This window comes from Saccopteryx leptura, chromosome 7 (genome assembly GCF_036850995.1).
Source record: "Saccopteryx leptura isolate mSacLep1 chromosome 7, mSacLep1_pri_phased_curated, whole genome shotgun sequence".
Lineage (NCBI taxonomy): Eukaryota > Metazoa > Chordata > Mammalia > Chiroptera > Emballonuridae > Saccopteryx > Saccopteryx leptura.
The window spans coordinates 88,557,271-88,575,626 of NC_089509.1; the positions used below are offsets into that span (position 1 = coordinate 88,557,271).

Genomic DNA, 18,356 nt, shown 5'->3' on the forward strand with positions numbered 1-18,356 from the left:
TCGGGGTAAGCCAGAGCCAGCGCGGGGTGAGCTCGGGCACCCGGCGGGCGCTGGGGGCAGCGCGGCGTCCGCACGCGCCAGGCTGCCGGGTTTAAACCTCCCGCCTCCCGCAGCCGAAGCCCGACACCTCGACGCACCGGTGTGGAGGGGCACGAGCTGCGGGAGCGACCCGGCGACGTCGCCGGGCTCGCGGGCGGCGGCAGGAACGGGTGCCGGGAAGGACCTCCGCGCGCAGGGCGCGACCCGAGGCGACCGAGGACCAGCGCGTCGCGGCTACGGCGTCGCGGTGAGCGTCTGCGGCTGCCCCTCGGCCCTGCTCCGTCCTCGGGGCTGTGGGGCCGTCCCGTTTCGGGCCGCCAGGGCTCAAATGGCAAAACCCTTGGTTTCCATGGCGACGCCCCTGGTGGAGACGCGGCCGCAGGCGCCCGCCACGCACGCGCGCGGTCTCTCGGGGCCTCGCCGGCCTCCGCGGTTGTCGCGGGGTCCCCGGCCCCTGCGGCCCTCACTCTGGGTCGAGCTCCTGGGGCAGCACCGGCAGGCAGTGTGTTTCGGTGGGGCTGGTTCCTCTCTGGGCCGAGGGAGGTCCAACCGCGCTCGCCCCGGTAATGAGTGTGCGCAGCGGCCTGAGGCTGGTTTGGGTGATTTCTCTCAAAGGTGGACATCCTTCCTTGCGAGGCAAATGCTCACACCCTTTAGGTACTCTCCTGCTGACCTTCTGTTGTGCTTATTTATATGTCATTATTTGGAATGGGAATGTTTTCTTTAGAAACTAAATGGTTAATGAATAGGCAAAAACAAAACACAAGTAAATGAGAGGTGTAAGGCGAACAGCGAAATTCACGAGCTCCGGTGGGGTTCCACGCACAAATCTTGCGGTCCGAGGCCTTGAACCCAGCTTCTCGCACAGATCCGGCTTGTGGAAACAGGGATCATCCGTTCAGGTTCCCAAATGATGTCATTGGTCTGATACCTGATGCCTTGAGAAAGATGGAAGGGAACAGATCCATCTTGGCAACCAACCCGCGATGCTGTGGGTTTGCCGGTAGAGGGGGTGGGATTATTTTTCATGTAATAGATGATCTTGATGCACAGAGCAAGAAAACTGAAGGTCACTACGAAATAGCTTATTGGGAAGACAACGTTTATCCATGGTTTTTGGTTTTCTCTAAATATCTGTGTATTGATTTACTTGATTCTGACTCGGGCAACGTACTGTTAGGTGATACTCCTCTAATCATCTTCACATGAATATTTATGGAGTAGCCACAGGTGCCTCAACCTTTAGTAGGACTTAATTTTACATGTATTGGCCAATCATCTAATGGTATGTATATATTATATGACAGATTTTAAAATTGTTTTATATTTGTTGTCTGTGCCTAACATACCCAATATTCTTTGAAATTTGTTTTTATTTAATAGTGTAAAATTATTGTACATCTAGTCATTGAAACAGTTATGTGCAAGACATTGTTCTAATTACAAGTAATTATAATTGCCAGACAAATCATTGTAATTTTAGAGCTACATAAGTGCTCAGAGATCAGCCCGTTCAAAGTATAAAAACTGCAAACATAGCCTGGCAGAAAAACTAGGACATCATATTTTTATTACAAATATTTACTATAAAACAATCAATAAAACAATGTTTTTACCAATGACTGAACTAGAACCAAATATTAAATATGAGATGTAAAGCAGATAATATATTGTTTTGTTCTACTTTACTGTCAAACTTGTGATTTCATTTTGTGGTACATCTTTATATTTAAAATTTATCTTTATTTTTCTAGTTTATCTTTTTTAGTAATCACTATACCTCCATATAGCTCTTATTCTTTTTTACATTCTTTACCAATAACAGGTAAGGTGTGTAAAAGCTTTTCAATATGTCTAACGGTAAAGATTTTCTCGTGCAAACTGACTTTTGTTATTTAATAATATCCTTATTCCTTTCTTGCACTTTGTCAATTTTTCATTCATCTCTTAAGTTTTTCCTTTTTTCTAAAGTCAAACTTTTGAAACTTATGCTTGAATCCAGTAGTCACCATGAAAAGTTAGTTACCTTTGCTCTGTAATCGATTTTTCCCCCTGCATGGCCTAAAGGATATTAAATGGAGCCTGTGGCCTCTTAAGCTCTCAGCGTTGACATATCAGGTTAACTAGTCCAGTTTTTTTGTTCTTGTTTTTTTAGTTTTTTAATCAATAAAAATGGGATTTAAAATCCAACATTTTAAGCTTGGCCTTTCCCTCCTTCCTTGTACACCTTAATTTACTCAGCTCAAGTTCTATCAGGATGGGGACAGAATGTGTCCCAGATTCTCACTGGTAACAGCGGAGGTCAGACCCAGCAGCGTGGGGTATGTGAGGGAGGATTGAACCCAATACTGAGATTATTTTTTTATGACTGATAATTCTCCTGTAAAGATAACTTGGGGGGGGGCGGGTTGCTGTTAGGGCTGTGTGTATGTCTGTGTGTGTGAGTGTGTGTAGTTTATTTTTACAATGGCTATCTAAAGTATTTTTTACAATATGTTTAATAATCAGTGCTTTAAAAAGCAGTGGTATCCTGTAAAGTGGACATTTAGATTCTAGAGCCTTAGATGTAAAGTTGAGGTCATATCAAAATGTTTCACCATGTGTAAACAAAATCTGGTCTGGGAAACCCAGGGAGGCCTGCAAGACCCCCACCATGATGGTGGGACGCCAGCACCACGGTCAGAAAGACTGAGGCCACGGTGTCTGGGCAGCCTGCATTTTCATCTCTAATGGTATACAGTATTTCAATAAGTAACCATACTTTTTTTCTAAAGTTTGAGATGTGAATATGATTTCTAATTGTCATCAGACATTAATTTTTAAAGCTGTAACAAAGTTTAATTTTGACTTTATTCATTTATTTTAACTGTTCTCTTGTCTATTAAGTTGTTGTATGTGGATGGGGAAGTTTTGTTTCTCCTCTTAGCATTTGTTTCTATAAACAGAAATAAAATTATATATTAAAGAAGTGGGGAAAAAAAGTTACCTTTGGCCCTGGCTGCGTAGCTCAGTTGGTAAGAGTGTCATCCTAATACACCAAGGTGGTGGGTTCAGTCTCTGGTCAGGACACATACAAGATTCAATCAGTGAATGCATAAATAAGACAAATTGATGTTTTCACGCTTCCTCTCTCTCTCAAATCAGTTGAAATTAAAAAAAATTTTAAGTAATCTTTTGTGTAACTCATTATTATCATTATTGTTATTACAAATATTTTGCCATTCAACAATGTTGATGTAGATTTTTTTTTTAATTTTGTTGATTTAGTTTACATTTAAAATTTTTAAGCCTGTCCAGGTGGTGGCACAGTGGATAGAGCATCAGACTGGGACGCAGAAGACCCAGGTTTGAAACCCTAAGGTCGCTAGCTTGAGTTTGGGCTCATCCAGCTTGAGTGTGGGCTCACCAGCTTGAGCACAGGGTCACCGGCTTGAGCCCAAATGTTGCTGACTTGAGCCCAAGATCACTGGCTGGAGCAAGGGGTCACTTGCTCTGCTGTAGCCCCCCCCCCCCACCATCAAGGCACATATGAGAAAGCAATCAATGAACAACTAAGGTGCCACAATGAAGAATTGATGCTTCTCATCTCTCTCCCTTCCTGTCAGTCTGTCCCTATCTGTCCCTCTCTCTGTCTCTGTCACACACAAAAAGAATTAAAACAAAGACTATGGCCCTGGCCGGTTTGCTTAGTGGTAGAGCGTCAGCCTGGCATACAGGAATCCCAGGTTCGATTCCCGGCCAGGGCACAACAGGAGAAGCGCCCATCTGCTTCTCCACCCCTCCCCTTCTCCTTCCTCTGTCTCTCTCTTCCCCTCCCACAGCCAAGGCTCCATTGGAGCAAAGTTGGCCCCGGGCGCTGAGGATGGCTCTGTGGCCTCTGCCTCAGGCGCTAGAATGGCCCTGGTTGCAACAGAGCAACAACCCAGATGGGCAGAGCATCACCCCCTGGTGGGCATGCCGAGTGGATCCTGGTCGGGCGCATGCGGGAGTCTGTCTGACTGCCTCCCCGTTTCCAACTTCAGAAAAATACAAAAAAAAACAACAAAGACTAAAGCACCACAGTACATATATTTACAATAACATTAACCACTGCCAACATTGTCATATTTTTAAAGTATTCAATATTTTTAAAATAATGAAATGAAAAATTTCCAAAGCTTAAGTTCTTTTTCTACCATAGCCATTCTCTTCCTGTCCACCTGGTATTGCTTATTCATATGTGTCTTTCCTTTTTGCTTGATCACTTGCTGGAACCTATCATTTTAGTCATTTTTTCAAATGAACCAACTTTTGACTGTTGATTTTCTCTGTTACTTGCCTGTTTTCTATTTCCCTGATTTCTACACTTATTTTTTTATATTTCATTTCTTCTACTTTGGGTTGTTTTCTCTCTTTTTCTAACTTCTTAGTGTAGAAGCATAAAGAATTGATTTTATACCTTTTTTCTTTTCATATAGGCATTTTAAAGCTGAAAGTTTTCCTATAAGCATGCTTTACCTGCATTCCACAAATTTGGGTGTTTTCATCATCATTTAGTTTAATATCTTAACATTTCTCTGTGATTTATTTAATCCATTTTTTTTATGTTATTTTATTCCCAGATATTTGGAGATTTTCTGGATAGATCACTGGTATTGATTTTTAAATTAGTGATATTAGAGTCAAAGTACATACTCTATTATTTTAGTACCTTTACATTTAATTGACATATTTCTTTCTGTCTAGCTTATGGTCTATTTAGGTGAATGTTGCAACTACTCTTAGGGGAAAAATGTGTTTTCAGCTAGTGATGGGTTAATTAGGTCAAATGGTTGATAGTGTTTCTCAACCTTTAGGGACAGACAGACAGGAAGAGAGATGAGAAGCATCAACTCATAGTGTGGCACCTTAGTTGTTCATTGATTGCTTACTCATATGTGCCTTGACCTGGGGGCTCTAACTAAGCCAGTGATCCTTTGCTCAAGCCAGCAACCATGGGGAAGCCAGTGACCCCACACTCAAGCTGATGAGCCCGTGCTCAGGCCAGCAACCTAGGGGTTTTGGACCTAAGTCCTCACCATCCCAGGCTGATGCTCTATCCACTGTGCCACCACCTGGTCAGGTTCATTATGACTTTAATTTCCCATGCCTTTTCTAAGTTCTGCATTGTTTAGCACATCTAGAACAATGCTTAATAGAATAATGGTGACTTCTGTGATATTATTTCTCACTTAATGTGAACGCACTTTTTTTTTTTTTTTACCATTACACATTATGGTGGCATTTGAATGTAAGAGTGTGTGTGTATGCATAACTCCCTCCCCCATTAAAGTAGAAGCCATATATTTCTATTTTACTGAAAGATTTCTTTTTAAAATATCAAGAATGGATGTTAAATTTAAAACCTTTTAAGCATAGAAGATGAAGAATTTATCATACTTATATTTCTTCTTGCTAACATAAGAGTATGTACTGGAATTTTTGTCAAAGATTATTTTCATCAAAATGTTCTTCCTTTTACATTATTTGCCTATAACTTTAACAGTTATAAGAATTAATTTTTGTTGGTTATAATCACATTTAGACTTAACTGAAGTAAATGCTCCCATTGCTAATAACCCTTTTCACCATTTCTTCATTTTATGAATTCTTTTTTTTTTTTTTTTTGTATTTTTTTTTCTGAAGCTGGAAATGGGGAGAGACAGTCAGACAGACTCCCGCATGCGCCCAACCGGGATCCACCCGGCACGCCCACCAGGGGCGACGCTGTGCCCACCAGGGGGCGATGCTCTGCCGCGACCAGAGCCACTCTAGCGCCTGGGGCAGAGGCCAAGGAGCCATCCCCAGCACCTGGGCCATCTTTGCTCCAATGGAGCCTTGGCTGCGGGAGGGGAAGAGAGAGACAGAGAGGAAGGAGGGGGGGGGGTGGAGAAGCAAATGGGCGCTTCTCCTATGTGCCCTGGCCAGGAATCGAACCCGGGTCCCCCTGCACGCCAGGCCGACGCTCTACCGCTGAGCCAACCGGCCAGGGCCCATTTTATGAATTCTTGATTTTTAAATATATTTTAGTTGTATGGATTGTGGCTTCAAATTATTTTTAAGAGGAGTTTGTAAATGCTGTGTTCCTGATTCTTGCATATCTTAAAAAAAAAAAAGCTTTCTAGACATTCAGCCTCACTCAAATACAAAGAAGCACCTGTTCATAGTTTCATATATCTGAAAATCATTGTTGAAATCTGAACTTTTTAACATATCTGACAATTTATGATTTAAGAGTACAATTGACTTTGTAGCTCATATAGAGATACATAAAATAATGACGTGCCTTTCAAATGGCAGTGCCTTCAATTGATGAAATATGGTAAGATAACTACAAATCACTTCTTTACTAAAAAATAATTTTTTATCTGTAGCATTGGAAAACATCAGAAAATTTATTAACACAATGTGTTGGTCAGTTGTAGTGAACAAGCACTTTCTTACATAACTGGTGGACATAAAAAATGGTAAACTCATGCCTTGGCCAGATGGCTCATTTGGTTCGAGCAGTGTTTTTCAACTGCCAGTCTAGGCTGCAGACTGATGCCGGTCTGCCAGAAACTGCATGCCAGTCCAGGCAAAAGTTAATCACCCTGATGTTGTATGAAGATTATAGACCCAATGACATCAAAGTCATTTGTGTTTAGGGTGATAGCCATTTGTCAGCCTGTATTATCAATGAAAATACTATTGAGGGTTGTCTTAGATATCTTTGGCACTTGTAGTCTCATTCAAACACCAGTTTGCACCATGCAGAGCGTTAACAAATCATGCACAATAGACAAAAAGCATTTGAACAAACTTATGTGGTATTCAATGTATTGTACCCGTGGAGTTTGAAAATCAAGCACCAGCTTGTGCCGTGTTGTAATTATGTGCAGTAAGATAAAACTTTGTTCATTGCGTGTTTCCATTTCCGGCCAGCTAAATGATCTGTCCCCAAGTGTAAAAAGGTGGAAAACCACTGGGTCAGAGCATTGTCCCGATGCACTGAGGTTGCTGGATCGATCCCCTGTCAGGGCACATAGAGGAACAGATGGATGTTTTTGTCTCTCTCTCCCTCTTTCTCTTACTCTCTCGACCTCCCTCTCTCTCTAAAATCAATAAACAAATTTTTTTAAATGGTCCAATCTCTGTGAGGGACAGTTTAGAAAAATGAAAAAAATAAGTAAAATGCATATACCTATTGATTCAGCCATTAGACTTCCAGAGATTTATCTTGTAAGTATACTTTCAAATAATACATATATGCTTATTCATTGCAATATGGTTTGAAAATAATAAAATTCTGGAAACAATCTAACATTCCTCAATGATAAACTAGTTAAATAAAGTATAGCCTACCATACAATGGAATGTTATATATTCATTAAAATTATATTTCAGGCTCTGGCCAGGTAGTTCAGTTGCTTAGAGCATCTTCCTGATACATCAAGGTTGAGGGTTCAGTCCCCAGTCAGGGCATATACAAGAATCATCCAGTGAATGCATCATTAAGTGGCACAACATATCATTGTTTCTCTCTCCCTCTCTCTCTGAATTTTTGCATATCTGAAAATATTTATTAAATGTGTATTCTTATGACATAGCAGTTATAACTATAAGAAGTTTTCCTAAGGAAACAAGAGTGGTATGCAAAGATGTGTGTACATGTTCATTTTGCAGTATTATTATAAAAGCACAAATTAGAAACTAATGTCTACAAATAGAAATTGGTCAGATAAAGTAGACTTATTTCCAGCCATTATTGCAAAATCATAAGTTTTATTACCTTTGTCACCTAACTGAAACTAAGTATTAATCTTTTTGCCAGTTTCTTGTGAAAGTTATAATTATTTAGGTCATGCAAGGCAAACATTAGCATGTTTAGCTGTTAACATTAATACTCTAGCACCTCTTTTAGTTTTTTAAATAGATTAAATATTGGCTAACAGATATTTGTTATTGAACATATTTTTTTAAGAACTTTAACTTTAGTTTGTTCCTTGTAGTCACTCCATGGATTCCTTTGGGCAACCCAGAACAGAAGATAACCAGTCAGTAGTCAGCAGAATACAAAAGAAATACTGGAAAACTAAACAGGTCTTTATCAAAGCCACAGGTAAAAAGGAGGATGAGCATGTGGTGGCATCTGATGCAGAATTGGATGCTAAACTTGAGGTAAATCTGAGGATTCCATGTATTGCATTACACTGGTTATTATTTGGGACTACAGGGCAATATGACAAGTTTACACCCTGAAGAACTTACAGGGATAAATGCAAATTTGATCATAGAATGTTTACTATAACCATCTGTTAGATATGCTGGATAGGAGGTCACAATTCTCACAAATTGAGTATTGGTAGAACTGGTGTTCACACTTTAGATAAATAATAAGTTAAGTGATTTATTTGGCATAAGTATTATAGCTTTTAAGCTAATGTTAATTAATTCTATTTCTGCCTGACCAGGTGGTGGTGCAGTGGATAGAATATTGGACTGGGACACAGAGGACCCAGGTTTGAAACCCCAAGGTCTCCGGCTTGAGCACAGGCTCATCTGGCTTGAGCGTGGGCTCACCAGCTTCAGTGCAGGGTCACTGGCTTGAGCATGGGATCATAGACATGACCCCCATGGTCACTGGCTTGAAGCCCAAGGTCACTGACTTGAGCCCAAGGTCGCTGGCTTGACCTAGGGGTCACTTGCTCTGCTGTAGCCCCCCCAGTCAAGGCACATATGAGAAAGCAATTAAATAGCAAGCAATCAACGAATAACTAAGATGCCCCAACAAAGAACTGATGCTTCTCATCTCTCCCTTCCTGTCTGTCTGTCCCTATCTGTCTCTCTCTCTCTGTCTCAAAAAAAAAAATTATATTTCTAAAGGAGACCATATACTCTTTATATACCATGTCATAGTAGTTTTATACATTTGTGTGAAGTCTTACACCTCACTGAAATAAATTAATTGAAATCAGAAGAATGAGGGTTTTATAAGTTAGAATTTTTATTTCAATTTTTTTTTTTTTTCCCGAAGCTGGAAATGGGGAGGCAGTCAAACAGACTCCCGCATGTGCCCGACCGGGATCCACCCGGCATGCCCACCAGGGGGCGATGTTCTGCCCCTCTGGGGCATCGCTCTGTTACATCCAGAGCCATTCTAGCGCCTGAGGCAGAGGCCACAGAGCCATCCCCAGCGCCCGGACCATCTTTGCTCCAATAGAGCCTTGGCTGCGGGAGGGGAAGAGAGAGACAGAGAGGAAGAAGAGGGGGAGGGGTAGAGAAGCAGATGGGCGCCTCTCCTGTGTGCCCTGGCCGGGAATCGAACCCGGGACTCCTGCATGCCAGGCCGACGCTCTACCGCTGAGTCAACCGGCCAGGGCCAATTTCAATTATTAAGGGATAGAATTATTAAAATATTTCGTAATACATTTCTGGCTTTGTTTTTCGTTTTAAAAGGAATAATTGACTCTGATCTGTTGGCTGGCTCAGCGGTAGAGCGTTGGCCCAGCATGCAGAAGTCCCAGGTTTAATTCCAGTCAGGGCACACAGGAGAAGCAACCATATGCTTCTCTACCACCAGCCCCCTCTCCTCCCCTCCCACAGCCATGGCTCAAATGGTTCAAGCAACTTGGCCCTGGGCGCTGAGGATGGCTTCATGTTGTTTCGCCTTAGGTCAGTGGTTCTCAACCTGTGGGTCGCGACCCCGGTGGGGTCGCCTAAAGCCATCGGAAAATACATAATGCATATCAGGTATTTACATTCCGAATCATAACTGTAGCAAAATTACAGTTATGAAGTAGCCACCAAAATTATTTTTTGGTATGGGGTCATCGCAACATGAGGAACTGTATTGCGGGGTCACGGCATTAGAAAGGTTGAGAACCACTGCCTTAGGTGCTGAAACAACTTGGTTGCTGAGTAACAGAGCAGCCGTCTCAGATGGGCAGAGCAGGAGTTGGTCTCTTGTCTCCCTGCCTCCCTACTGCTCACTTAATGAAAAAAAAAAAAAAAGAAAGGAATAATTACCATGAAACAACTTCAAACTTATAAGTAATTAAGTGAATCAGAGAAAAATTCTCATGAAAATTAATGAAAGGTCTGGATTTTTAAATGCAGATTTAGTAATTCCATGTACATATACTAATTTAAGATAACTGTACAAATATTTCCAAGCAGATGCTGTTATGCTTAAAATATAATCATTTGTTGGGATTTTTAAAAATAAGTCTAATTGCCTGACCTGTGGTGGCGCAGTGGATAAAGCATCGACCTGGAAATGCTGAGGTCGCCGGTTCGAAACCCTGGGCTTGCCTGGTCAAGGCACATATGGGAGTTGATGCTTCCAGCTCCTCCCCCCTTCTCTCTCTCTGTCTCTTCTCTCTCTCTCTCTCTCTCTCTCTCTATCTCTCCCTCTCCTCTCTAAAATGAATAAATAAAAAATATATATTAAAAATAAGTCTAATTAATTAAGTCTTAATTTACTAAGTATTTTTATTCTTAGTAAGTAAACTATGTCATTGTCATAACACATATGGAAATAGATAAAAATTAAAAAGCTTTTACTTTTTAAAAAGTATTCCTCTTAGGATTCAATGGTAAATGTGGAAAAAGTGAAGGGACTTGATTATAAGTGTTATATATTTTAACTCTAAGGGAAGTCTTCACTATTTCCACCCATATTCCCCAGAAATAGATATTTTTTATTGTTTTACATCGTTGGGTAATCTATGGGTACATTTTATATTTTCATGTTATTCTTGTTCATTAGACAAAATTTGGAATCAGCTGAGAACTTTCTCACACACTTGTATTATTTTTATAAGATTGAGAAATTTTTTCATTGTTTGTGTATTTATATCAATCATTATGTTATACAGTTAAAATACATTATAATTTTATTTGTGAAGTCATACCTCTAGTCTTTTTCCACATGCATGTAAGACAGCTTTTTAAGTAGCCAAATCCATATACCAAATTCAATTCAAACACACCTAAACTTGCAGTGGAAAATTGATGGTTGTTCTCCATTTAGATTTAATGTCTCTTAACAGTCTTCCTTAGTTCTGCCCAGACATCAGAATAATAGCAAAATTGCTTCAGAAATAGGATGATCAGGCTTAATGGTGATACTGGAAATTTATTTGATAAACAAAAGGTTAGGACCTAATATATCATGGTGCTTTTTAACTTAAGTTTCATAGCAATTCTTTTTTTTTTTTTTTAAAGTTTGTTTTTATTTTTATTTTATTTATTTATTTTTAGAGAGGAGAGAGAGAGGGAGAGAGAGGAGAGACAGAGAGAGAGAAGAGGGGAGGAGCTGGAAGCATCAACTCATAGCAATTCTTAAGTGTAGAATTGTTAGAAGAAGGCTGCAGCCTGACCTGTGGTGGTGCAGTGGATAAAGCATCGACCTGGAAATGCTGAGGTCACCGGTTCAAAACCCTGGGCTTGCCTGGTCAAGGCACATATGGGAGTTGATGCTTCCAGCTCCTCCCCCCTTCTCTCTCTCTGTCTCTCCTCTCTCTCTCCCTCTCCTCTCTAAAAAAATGAATGAATAAATAAATAAATAAATAATTAAAAAAAAAAAAAAAGAAGGCTGCACCCAAACCTATGCCAGCTGTTTCTCTGGGAAAACCTAAATTTATAAAGATGTGTGAAGAATGACCTCATATGGATGTGTCCTAATCTTAAATTTTCAGGTGCTTACTTTCAAATGAGAACCTACTGGAAAACTTACTTTTCTGTTAGCTATTATTAGTAATAGTAATAAAGAGATTACATGGAAAAGTCTAATTCAATGTTTGTTATCCATTATTTAATTTTTATAGTAAATTTGCTTGCCTCTTTTCCTTATACCAATATTGGGGAAAAACCAGAGTCAGTTAACATTTTCTAAGGTTATCTATATACTCTTCTTCTGTGGTTGGCAATGCTTGATGCAATTTATATTGGATTTACCATTTTTGCTAGTTAGATAATCTGGAGCTGAGAGGAGAGCAAATTCCATAGTTATAAACTTTTGTTAGCTCCCATGTGTTTATCACCGTTTTTTCTAAACATCATGGGGGAAATCTAAATGTGATGTCTACATCAGAAATAAAACCAAAACTTAAGTACATTACAGTCCAGGAAAGTGGGCATAACACTTACAAGAAAATGTTCTGATTTTGAAGTGCTTATAACAGATGTTTTGTGTTTATGATTCTCTAAATTGTCCTAATAAAATTTATATTTCAAAGGTCTTTCGCTGCATTCAAGAAACATGCACTGAACTTCTGAAGATAGTTGAGAAATATCAGCTAAGACTCAATGGTATGATATCATAGCTGTATGTCCTGTAATTTCAATTTATATAAATATTTATTTGAGTGAAATGTTTAATATAAAAATTATTTATTGAACTGTTTTATGAATAGTTTCTTATGACAACCTATGAATATTTAGTGAACTTTCTCAACATCACCAGTGTCCTTTGGTGTCATTCATTTTGCTGAGTTCCGTTTTCCTGCCCAGAGCCCTACGTGGATTTGCTCCCATCACTTACACTCTCTCTGGACCCCCACTTGCCCTTGCAGTCACCATGCCATTCCTCTGCTCCTTTCACAGAAATTTTGACATAATTGTCGGTATGCACAGTCTTTATTACTGTCCTTCCATTTTCTCTTGGGTCCACTCTAGTTAAGTTTTCATCCATACCACTCCACCAAATTACTCTTGTCAGAACCATGAAGAGCTGAACTCAATGACCAATTCTCAGTCCTTGTCTTATTTGACTAATCACTGTTGATTATTCCCTCATTTTTGATACACTCTTCACTTGGCTTCCAGGCACACTACTTCCCTGGGTTTCCTCTTATTGGCCATTGCTTATCGGTATCCTGCCTTTGCTGGATTCTTCTCTCTTGTTGACCTCTTCAAGTTGGAACTAAATCTTTGGGTCCCTTCTCTCACTTTAATTGCAGTGTTCTACTGGATGTGGCCACCTCTCTGATACTGGATGCCACTCTGACCCCATTTCCTAGAGTTCCTCTTTGGTCATATTGCTCTTCACAGTAGGCATATCTGCATAACAGGTTCCCTAACTTCCTTTAGGTATTTGGTCAAATGTCATCTTTTTTTTTTTTTTTTTTTGGTATCTTTCTGAAGTTGGAAACAGGGAAGCAGTCAGACTCCCGCATGCACCCAACCGGGATCCACCTGGCATGCCCACCAGGGGGTGATGCTCTGCCCATATGGGGTGTTGCTCTGCCATGACCAGAGCCATTCTAACACCTGAGGCAGAGGCCACAGGGCCATCCTCAGCGCCCGGGCCAACTTTTGCTCCAATGGAGCCTTGGCTGCGGGAGGGGAAGAGAGAGACAGAGAGGAAGGAGAGGGGGAGGGATGGAGAAGCAGATGGGCGCTTCTCCTGTGTGCCCTGGCCAGGAATCGAACCCAGGACTCCTGCATGCCAGGCCGACGCTCTACCACTGAGCCAACCAGCCAGGGCCAAAATGTCATCTTCTTTTTTTTTATTTACTTTTTTAGATTTTATTTATTCATTTTTATTAGAGAGAGAGGGGAGAGAGAGAGAGAACAAGGGGAGGAGCAGGAAGCATCAACTCCCAATTGTGCCTTGACCAGGCAAGCCCAGGGTTTTGAACCGGAGACCTCAGCATTCCAGGTCGACGCTTTATCCACTGCGCCACCACAGGTCAGGGCAAAATGTCTTTTTTCCTGAAGCTGGAAACGGGGAGAGACAGACAGACTCCCGCATGCGCCCGACCGGGATCCACCTGGCACACCCACCAGGGGTGACGCTCTGCCCACCAGGGGGCGACGCTCTGCTGCTCCGGGGGGGGGGGGGTCGCTCCACCGAGACCAGAGCCACTCCAGCGCCTGGGGCAGAGGCCAAGGAGCCATCCCTAGCGCCCAGGCCATCTCCGCTCCAATGGAGCCTTGGCTGCGGGAGGGGAAGAGAGAGACAGAGAGGAAGGAGGGGGGGGTGGAGAAGCAAATGGGCGCTTCTCCTATGTGCCCTGGCCGGGAATCGAACCCAGGTCCCCCGCGCGCCAGGCCGACGCTCTACCGCTGAGCCAACCGGCCAGGGCTATAATGTCATCTTTTTAATGAGACCTTCCCTGACTCCTGTATCTAAAATGTAATACTCCTCTTTTTCATAACTTTCTTGTCTACTTAACAATCTTCAACATTCTATATATTAATGTTTTTCTTACCACCACTGGAATACTCTCTCCTTAAGGACAGGAATTTGTCTGTTTTATTTCTTTGTCCTCAAAGCCTTGAAACAATGTTTAGCATGTAGTTTGTACTCAGTGATTATTTGCTCAATGAATGATTTTCTTGTGTAGCTATATAAATTAATCTCAAAACATTACTAGCCCTGGCCGGTTGGCTCAGCAGTAGAGCGTCGGCCTAGCATGCGGAGGACCTGGGTTTGATTCCCGGCTGGGGCACATAGGAGAGGCGCCCATTTGCTTCTCCACCCCTCCGCCGCGCTTTCCTCTCTGTCTCTCTCTTCCCCTCCCGCACCCAAGGCTCCATTGGAGCAAACATGGCCCGGGCGCTGGGGATGGCTCTGTGGCCTCTGCCTGAGGCGCTAGAGTGGCTCTGGTCGCAACATGGCGACGCCCAGGATGGGCAGAGCATCGCCCCTGGTGGGCAGAGCGTCGCCCCCTGGTGGGCATGCCGGGTGGATCCCGGTCGGGCGCATGCGGGAGTCTGTCTGACTGTCTCTCCCTGTTTCCAGCTTCAGAAAAATGAAAAAAAAACAAAAACAGAAAACATTACAAGCAAAGCTCATGTATTGTTCCATTAAAGCAAGAAATCCAATATAGCATAGTAATTTTTTGATTACCTGCCATGTATGTGTAAGACTATGTGTTTGCCCAGGGAAATAGAGAAATAATTTTTTTGTGACAAAATAGGAGATATAGGCCCTGGCCAGTTGGCTCAGCGGTAGAGTGTCAGCCCAGCATGTAAAAGTCCTGGGTTTGATTCCCAGTCAGGGCACCCAGGAGAAGTGACCATCTGCTTTTCTACCTTACCCCCTTCTCTTCTTCCTTCTCTCTCTCTCTCTCTCTCTCTCTCTCTCTATCTCTTCCCCTCCCAGCCAAGGCTTGGGTTTGAGCAAGTTGGCTCTAGGTGCCGAGGATGGCTCCATGGCCTCACCTCAGGTGCTAAAATGTCTTGGTTGCCAAGCAACAGAGTAGCAGTCCCAGATAGGCAGAGCATCGCCTCCTAGTGAGCTTGCCAGGTGGATCCTGATTGGGGTGCATGCAGGAGTCTATCTCACTGCCTCCCTGGCTCTCAATATATATATGTAAAAAAAAGAGAGAGATACAAAATAGTATGTAATTGAGTTCAGAATAGTGATACAGACATAATCCTGATTCTCTCAGAGTGAAGAATAACTATGGATTAGTGTAATTAGTAAAGGCAACTCCACTAATGGAAATTGAGATAAAACTTAAAAGGCTTATAAAAATTGAATATGAAAAAAAGATGAGTTTTGGATTTGGGGAATGAGCTTAAAGAGTAAGAACAGTCTGTATGGGTAGAAGAGTTTGCAATTGGGATTAATAAGGGGATAAAAGAGCAAAGGAAGGTGGTTAACATTGCTAAGGACCTTTAATATTTTACCAAGCAGTAAAAGCCATCACAATCATTGGACTAAAGGAGTCCTGTGATAGAAATGGAAATGTGGAAAACGTTGGCAAGTTTGTATACCCTGCATTTTGTCTTGAAATCACTAGTTTTTTTTAGCACACCAGTGGAGCATTTCAAGATAAGGGAGAGGTCTACACATATAGATTTCATTGTGTACTTTCTCTTCAAAATTGTGTATAATCCTATGAGTTCTTGAAGACTTTTCTAATGATATGTCTTCCTTTGGAACTAACATCAGACAACTACAGTACATCTGTATAGGAATCACATGACTGGAGGAAGAACACATAGGAGTAGGGTCTCTGTAGTTTTTGGCAGCAGGTCCCAACACAGAAATCAGCAAAGATTCAGTCGCATCTCCTACTCTCTCGGTATTGATAAGGACAAGATTCAGTGATAATTTATGTTCAATTGATACTTTTTTTAAAAAAGTTATTATTATTATTATTATTATTATTATTATTATTATTATTTTACAGAGACAGAGAGAGAGTCAGAGAGAGGGACAGATAGGGACAGACAGAAAAGAATGGAGAAAGATGAGAAGCATCAATCATCAGTTTTTCGTTGCGACTCCTTAGTTGTTCATTGATTGCTTTCTCATATGTGCCTTGACCGCGGGCCTTCAGCAGACCGAGTAACCCCTTGCTTGAGCCAGCGACTTTGGGTCCAAGCTGGTGAGCTCTTTGCTCAAGCCAGATGAGCCCACACTCAAGCTGGTGACCTCGGGGTCTCGAATCTGGGTCCTCTGCATCCCATTTCGACGCTCTTTCCACTGCGCCACTGCCTGGTCAGGTGCAATTGATACTTGATAATAAAATAATCCAAGTTCTCAGAGAACTTTGACTCATATACAAATTGATATATTTAGAGTTTTCATTGAGATATATTTTATGAAGTTCTGATTCAAAGTACATGTGAAATCAGTAAATCTCTCAAGTAAAGTATTATATTAACAAGGCTCCCAAAATCTAGTCTACTCTGGAGCCAGTTAAATGTTCATAAAACAGCACTGGTTTTATTAAAGATGATACCACAACGTGTGTAAGGACTGTAGGCCTGACAGGGAGGAGCAGTGGGAATAGGGAGCTAGGAGGTGAGAAGTCCTGAGTTCTTTTGATGCCTCAGAGGTACCAAGGGAATTCCCTTTCAGTTTTTAACTTCATTTTTCCATCAGTAAACAAGGGTGAAAGTAGGTATGACATTTGTCATTTTTTCCACTTCAAGCTTACAGTTTGAACACTTTATGGGCTACCCCCCTTACTGTGATTAGAGGGTTGTGCACTAGATCAGTGCTTCTGAAACGTTGTGGTACAGGACTACTTTCTGTTTTGTGTTTTACTTTCAATCTGTTATGAACTGACACTTTTGTAAAACACAATAATTTTTAGAAAAGTGATGTTAAAGAAGACAAAAAATATAAACACACCTTCCTTTTTCATTAGATTAAACATTTAAAATACTTAGTCAAATTAGTAGAAATTTCTCAACAGTTTTTTAGTTTTGGTATTTGCCACAGGCTGAAACAACTGGTTCTGGATTGACATTGGATCGTGGACCACACTCTGAGTAGTAAGGTACTGCACAACAACTCTTAGGATTTCAGCAGCAAAACTGTAGACATCTGTGGACCTGGGGTACTGAGCATAGGAAACTGAAGCCAGAATGGGAGTCAAGAATAAGTTAAATTTAAATAGGCAATGAATACTTTGTAAGGGGCAAATCCTAAAATGCATCTCTGCACATTTGATGATGCATCATTTGTGGGTTTGTTTTATGTTGTCTCTTTTTAAAATTATTTTTATTGTGGTGACATTGATTAATAAAATTATACAGGTCAAGTGTATAATTCTACAATATATCATCTGTATATTGTATTGTGTGCCCACCACCCCAAGTCAAGTCTCCCTCCATCACCACCTCCCCCTCATACCCTCCTCCGTCCCCCCTCAAGCCCCTTCCCTCCTGCCATCCCCACACTGTTTTCTGTGTCTGCACGTTTTCATTCTTTGCTTAATCCTTTCACCTTTCTCACCCAGCTCCCAATCTATCCCAAAGCGAGTTCCATAGATTCACTGCATCGAAACCATCTGGAATGCTTGTTAAAAAAAATAAAAAGCAGATTCTCAGATCTATGAAATCAGAATCTCTGGAAATGGAGCCCAGATATTGCATTTTAAAAATGTTTTCTTTGGCCCTGGCCAGTTGGCTCAGTGGTAGAGCATCGGCCTGGCGTGCGGAAGTCCCGGGTTTGATTCCTGGCCAGGGCACACAGGAGAGGTGCCCATCTGCTTCTACACCCCTCCCCCTCTCCTTCCTCTCTGTCTCTCTCTTCCCCTCCCGCAGCCGAGGCTCCATTGGAGCAAAAGATGGCCCGGGCACTGGGGATGGCTCCTTGGCCTCTGCCCCAGGCGCTAGAGTGGCTCTGGTCTCGACAGAGCGAGGCCCCGGATGGGCAGAGCATCGCCCCCTGGTGGGCGTGCCAGGTGGATCCCGGTCGAGCGCATGCAGGAGTCTGTCTGACTGCCTCCCCGTTTCCAGCTACAGAAAAAAAAAAAAATTAATTAAAAAAAATAAAAATGTTTTCTTCTTCCCCCAAGTAATTCTTACATATAGATAATTATTTCTGTGAGACTTTTAGTTATGTA

General features: G+C 41.7%; 1 protein-coding gene across 5 annotated transcripts in view; it reads left to right on the forward strand.

The window, feature by feature from the left end:
• The first annotated feature begins 208 nt into the window (after window positions 1-208).
• The window catches only part of ICA1L (islet cell autoantigen 1 like), a 50,334-nt gene continuing 32,186 nt past the window's right edge, over window positions 209-18,356 (forward strand). For 3 of the 5 annotated variants that reach the window (XM_066346139.1, XM_066346141.1, XM_066346142.1), the window contains exons 1-3: window positions 209-286; window positions 8,049-8,217; window positions 12,279-12,351. In XM_066346139.1, the coding sequence (XP_066202236.1) occupies window positions 8,056-8,217; window positions 12,279-12,351 (235 nt within the window). In that variant the 5' untranslated portion in view covers window positions 209-286; window positions 8,049-8,055. Of the gene's footprint in view, window positions 287-494; window positions 603-1,247; window positions 1,325-8,048; window positions 8,218-12,278; window positions 12,352-18,356 lie in introns of those variants that run through there. The other 2 variants (XM_066346143.1, XM_066346140.1) reach the window with 2 other exon arrangements.